Source organism: Balaenoptera borealis (genome assembly GCF_965194805.1).
Source record: "Balaenoptera borealis genome assembly, chromosome: 5".
Taxonomy (NCBI): domain Eukaryota; kingdom Metazoa; phylum Chordata; class Mammalia; order Artiodactyla; family Balaenopteridae; genus Balaenoptera; species Balaenoptera borealis.
In genome coordinates, this window is record NC_138862.1 from 84597544 (window position 1) to 84603650 (window position 6107).

The 6107-nt window shown below is 44.2% G+C and overlaps 1 protein-coding gene across 10 annotated transcripts in view; it reads right to left on the reverse strand.

Annotated features, from left to right (window-relative positions):
• The window catches only part of ATP11B (ATPase phospholipid transporting 11B (putative)), a 141171-nt gene extending 139307 nt beyond the window's left edge, over positions 1-1864 (reverse strand). For 8 of the 10 annotated variants that reach the window (XM_082393906.1, XM_082393907.1, XM_082393904.1 and 5 more), the window contains exon 1: positions 1568-1864. In XM_082393906.1, the coding sequence (XP_082250032.1) occupies positions 1568-1594 (27 nt within the window). In that variant the 5' untranslated portion in view covers positions 1595-1864. Of the gene's footprint in view, positions 1-975; positions 1545-1567 lie in introns of those variants that run through there. The other 2 variants (XM_082393899.1, XM_082393908.1) reach the window with 2 other exon arrangements.
• Between the last annotated feature and the right edge of the window lie 4243 nt (positions 1865-6107).

Sequence of the window (6107 nt, forward strand, 5' to 3'; positions counted from 1 at the left end):
AACACTGAGAAGTGGTGTCTTAAATCTACTAGAAAAAACTTTAAGAGAACCACTAGCACACAAAAACACCATCAGGTAAACAAGACTTCTATACGTGAAGATGGGCAAATCAAAGGCATGAGATGAGACCTGAAATAATCAACTTCTAGAGTAAAGTTACCGAGCTGCCGCTTACTGCAACGAAGCCAAAGTATTACAACAATTTGGTATTATAATGACATCATTAGCTTGGTTTCCTAATAAGGCATATATCTGGGATATATGAATGCCCAATTACCTAAAAATAGAGAGCTAACATTTGTCTGAGGCAGTGGCAGGCAGTTCTAGTTTCATTTATAAGATTTTTTTTTTTTTTTTGACAATGATGCCCACTGCCAAATGAATTAACAGAAGGCTGGCTCTGAAACAGCATACTTCTTAGTCATAACAAAAAAAAATGTTCTTCCAGAGCAGGGAAAAAGAGGTATCAATGTTTTGGTCCCACAAAACCTTTACAGTTCCACAAAAACCGTTTCTGCTTCTCTGCCTTTTGAATTAGTAAATGAAAACACCGAGTTGTAACAGCATTTAATTACTAATGCGATTTAGAAATTAAGCCGCAAACAGGAACAGACCTCATCATGGAGGTAAGGTTAGGCTTCTTCAGCCAGGAGCAATTTCAGTCCTAACTGTCACGTTGCCTTAGTGGTGTATTTTGCGGGTTGCAGTTGCCAGCAGGGAAGAAAGTTTTCTCTGGGAATTAATTCTGAGAAAGGTGGCGCTTTTTATATGCCTTAAATCACCCTTTTCTAAGATACTTTTTTTTCTCCAGGTGTTCCAGTAAAACTGAAAAGTTAACCATTGGTTCCAAACCAGTCTCGTTCAAACTGCCTCGGGAGAACGGAAAAAAGGGAGGTTCGCGTTCGAAAAGTTTCACTTGGGGTTAGGGTGAGGACAAGGTAAGAAGGAAAAGTCCTCCGTAACTATCTTACTTACCTTCGAAACTAGACGGGGTGTTGGAATATTCTTTCTTTCCCTCACCCAGGCCTTGGGTAAAATTTCTTTCGTTGAGAGCGGTTAGACTAGGTACGTGACCCTCCTCCTTGATAACGCAACCGCGAAAACAGCGAGGAGAGGGAGCTGGAGACAAGTCCTCACCCTCCCCTTCGCTCAAACGAGTCCCAAATTGTTAGAGGCACGAAACACAAGCCTCTTTTCTCTCCCCAAGACCTACTCTCTTTCCGTGCCCTCGCCCGAGTTCCTCAGGAGGGACGCCGACCCCGCTCCGGACTCGCTTCTGATCGCAGCCGCCCAGGTGCGCCGAGGAGGAGGGAGTAACCGAGAAGCGCGGGCAGGAAGCGGCCGCCTCCCGCCACCGACCTCGGCGGCCCGGGCTCGGCGGCGAGACGCGTGCCGGAGCTGCGCGGGGCTCTGCCGGCTCCCGGGTCCGCGCCCGCCTCCGCTGCGGCCTAGCCCGGAGCCCGCGCCCCGGCCTCGCGGCTCCGCGCCGCCGGCCCTTCCTCGCCACCTGGGCCCGAGAGACCGCGCGGGAGCGAGCGTCCGGGAGGTGAGGGGCGGAGGCACCTACCAGCTGCTGCCGGACCCAGCGCCACATGCCCCCGCCGTCGCCGTCCCGGTCCCGCGGGACGCGGGGGCCGAGGGGCTGCAGGTGGAGGCCGAAGAGCCAGAGGGGGAAGCAGGAGAGCCCCTCCGGCTGAAGTTCCGCTCGCCGTCGCTCCCGCCTCACTCCCCGCGCCGGGGCCCCATCTCGCCCCGCCGGCCCCGAGGTCCTACAGGCGCGGTCCCGGCGCCGCCCCCGCCCGGCGCAGCTGAGTCCGCTGCCGCGCCGCAACCACCTTCATTATTGACCGACCGTTGTCACCCCCAGTACCGCCACAACCCCACCCCCGGCCCCACCCGGGCCAGCCCCCGGCGCCCCGGCCCGCCCCCGGACGTGACGAAATTGGCTGCGCGGACCGAGGGCTCAGGCTCAGCCGCGTGGGTAGGGACGCGGCGAGCGTGGAGGGGGGCCGGGCTTCCGAACGCGGCGTCTGGGCTCTGCCCCCTCCTCTCATTTCTGGCGTAGGATTTAGTCCCGTGGGTGTGTCTGTCTACCGAGCCTGCAGCTCCTGGCCGACTGCTCTATTCCTACCTCCTGATGCGGGTCTGCTTCTGGTTCTCTTCTGTCTTCTTTGGTTCCCCCAGCCGCCCGACACGCATACTCAAGATCAGGAGTGTAGTGACTGAAAGTTAATCCCCGGAGGTCTCCAGTTTCGGTTCAGTGAAATTGCCAAAGCCTTTGTCTCAACACTTAACGCAGCTCTCTTTAGCCAACGACTGAGCTGGGGCTAGGGAAATCTCGATCACTTCAGTAATTTTGAAAGGGGATGCAACTCCCCAGGGCCTGGTCCGGTGCGGACTAGCGTTTCCGGGAGAATAGACAAGATACGCTGTCTTGCAGTGCTAAATTGAACAGGTTAGCGGGAAAAATACTTTCTGTGGGAAGGTAGTTGTTTACTGTTAACTGCCGAACTCCTGCAATCAAAACCACCTCATCAGTAACAAGACCTAGGTAAGAGAAGGGTGTGGAAAAATAGAGGTAAGAAGGAATATAAAAGCAACTGGATTAAAACTTTGACTTGAAAGGCTGAAATGAAGTGCCGGGTCTCGCTTTATTCAAAAGCAAGCCCGTATACATCTTGAGTGTTATGTATGTGTATTGTGTGCAGTATTTTGCTGAATTAAAGCACACGTCACCATTCGACACACAAGAGTTAAAGAATTTTTTTTATTAAACGAAAACAAATATAAATGAGATTAGCAAAACTAGGCAAGTTTTTTGCATCTATAAACACAGTCTTTTAGTTTCAGTAGACATTCTTTATTATATAATGATTATCCAGCACCACAAATAGAGCCTTTCCTTAGGAGTATTTATGATCTGTAAAACCAGAAGTGGAATTTTACATTATATATAAATCCAACTATAAAAATTAGCTAGATATTTAAAGAGAAAAAGTAATCTCACTTTTGTTCTTCTAACTGAACCTTGCTTTATGACCCTAAAAGGAAGTTTGAGATACATTTACTTATCTGTAATAGTGATAAAACATTACTACCATTCATGGAGCACTTGTGTGTCCCAGGCCCTGTAATAAACTTTACTTGCATGGTCTAATTTAACCCCATCAGGCCTTTGAAGTTGATACTACTGAAGTTGATACAATATTATTCCCATTGTGTGGATGCAGACATGGAGGTGCAGGTTAAGTAACTTGGCAGAGCTGGGATTCAAATTCTGGATGGTCAGGCAACAAAAGCTCATGCTCTTAAGCTATTGTAAAGAAAAATATGAACATACCTATTTTTATTCATTTGCAAGTGGTCTGATTAAAATTAGGCCAGCAAATTTTTATTTATATGCCACTAAAGTTTGTCAAGACAAGATAAGAAATAGGAATCTAGAGGACATTTTGTGCGTTGTTATTTAACTGTGTCCCAATTTTCAAAAGGTGGAAGTGGGAGGAGTTGATTCTAAACGCCATGGTGGAATATGGTAAGACGTTATCTCAAGATAGCTGTGTAAAGATAGTAATTGTAGCTCAAACTGTCAGTAACAGAATGAGTACTCATGTCAGTGTTTTGGTCTAAGCATTTTTCAGGAGCAATATTCTACACCTCATATTAACCTAAGAAGCATAAAATAGAGTATTTTTACACTGTAGATTATAACTCTTTAGTGGTGATTAAATCAATTTAGTGTGTCATGAGCTGTCATCATCAGTATCTTTAAAAAACAGAATATAAAACATCAGAATATATTGCTTAGTGTAAATAATATGTATTGTTTTGTGAAACTTGTTTCAGGTGTGTGTGTGTGTGTGTGTGTGTGTGTGCGTGCGCGCGCACACACACATCAGATCACAATATAAAAAGAATGTCTTCCTATTGGTTGTGGTTGGAAAGGTTTGAAAACATTGAAATCAGAATATACAGGACTTAAGGCAAGCACCAGCTGTAAAGGAAAGAAAGAAAATATATTTGTAGTCAATGGTAGTTCATTCATTCCACAGCTATTTCTTCAATGTATTGAACACCAAAAGTATGCATAACAACTGCCTAAAATTAGGAGGAGACACAAGTGCAACTTTTAAGGTGAGCCCTTCTCTCTGGGGAGAGTTTACAATCTTGTTGGAAAGAGAAGTTGCAGAGAGGAATCAGTTAAATAACAGTCCAAGGCAGTATGAGATTAAGTTCTCAACTCTACCAATAATAGTCATTAATTTCAGAAAACTGATGTGGGCAATAGCAGTTGAGGAGCGTTCAGAAGAAAGGAGCTGAATTTGAGCTGAACTTGAAATGGGAGGATGAAGGTGGGAGGGAAAGGCTTTCCAGCAGGAAGAAGTGCGGAAAGCTAAAGATGTTTGAGGTACAACTAATTTGGAGTAATAAGAGGTGGGGTTGGGTGAATAAGGGGAGGCGTAGTATTAGGAGAGTTTCTGGTTAGTCACGGGAGTTTACTGGAAATTGGGCAATCACTGGAATTTTCTGAACAATGAAATGACAGGTTGAAATCAGAGTGTTAGTCCATAGGGTGAAGAGAGAAGAAAGGTCAGATAGGAAATTATTGCTAGAGTGAGCCATCCAGTTCAAAAGTGCTGGACTGGCAAAGAGCCAGAAGTAAAGCACGTTGTAGGAAGCTGTGCTCTGGCGACAGACAAGGAAACCTGAAACTTAAGCCATTTCAAGTGAAGTGACAGACCTTCCAAGAGAATCACAGCATCACACAACAGCCACTGATTTAATGGTAAGTATGGTTCTTTCTCTTGAGTAAACTTGTTGCTATAATTCTGTGCTAAATATACCTGTGAGATGTGTTTGTTCCCAGGGGGTAAAAAATTGCCTGGTTTGCTGTAGTAGAGATTCTTAGGTATAACAAAGACAAAGAGGGATATTTTTCTTGATCAGCACATCCTGGACCATCAATAGGAAGCACAGACTGTGAGCTTGTTAAGGTCACGATTCCTGGCTCATTCGTTTTGGAACCCATAGTGTCTAAAAGGTACTCAACAGATGTTTGTTAAATGAATTAATAAATTAATTCCAATAACTGAGTAGTTAGGGAAAAAATATTTAGTTCCGGAATATCAAAGTGATATAAAGCAAAGTATACTGAATGATTTCAGTAGATCCTAAGCTATGCAGTAAGACCACTGGTCACCATCCTTTAGACTCAGGACACTCTCTGTTGTGTGCCTCTCAGAACTCTTCAAGGTTCAGTCTGGTTGGAGGACAGTAAGCCTTGCCAATCTGTTGCCTTAATTATTTCTACATTGATGGAGCCATCAGGTGGGTCCTAGAATCTGCTCTCATTTTTAAAAGGGCAGCTTTCTACTTTCTCAAAATCATAAATCTAGTATATTGTAAATTATTATGCTTAAAAAGCAGTTTCCTCCTGGTTAACTATCATTCCAGAATTTCCAGACCAGACTTTAGGCAAAGAAAAAACAGACTTCAGGCAAGCTTTTTCCAGTGCTGACCAGGATTATGTATTTTATCACCTCGTAAAGAAATTCATCAGGAACAATCTCATATTACATATTTGCAACTTTTCTTGAAAATTTCTCAAACAGATGTCAGTTGTGGACTAAGTTATATGAACACAATTTTAATTTCTGGCTATTTATGCTTATACAGAACCGAAACTCAAAGCCACTGTGAGAGTTAGGATCCATAAAAATGATCTCTTTCTTGAAAAAGTCAAAGTATGTAAAGCATACATATGTTCTGAACTGTACACTTAAAAATGGTTAAGATGATAAATTTTATATGTGTATTTTACCACAACAAAAAAAATGGGAAAGACTGCATAGGGAGGAGTTTGTTAACAGCTACTTCATAGATTTTTCTAGGCTAAACCATCACAGTTGTGCTCAATGGCAAAATCTTGGCATTTGCCCTTTTATCTGTATTAGAATAGATCCAAAATTCTTTTCTGAGGAAAGTGTTGACTTAGCCCACAAATATTTCCTTAGCTCCCATCTGTTTCCTTAACTTTTATGAAACCACGTTAACTCCATCCCCAATTCTGCTGAGTCCTAATGGAAGTAAATATGCCCTAACTTGCC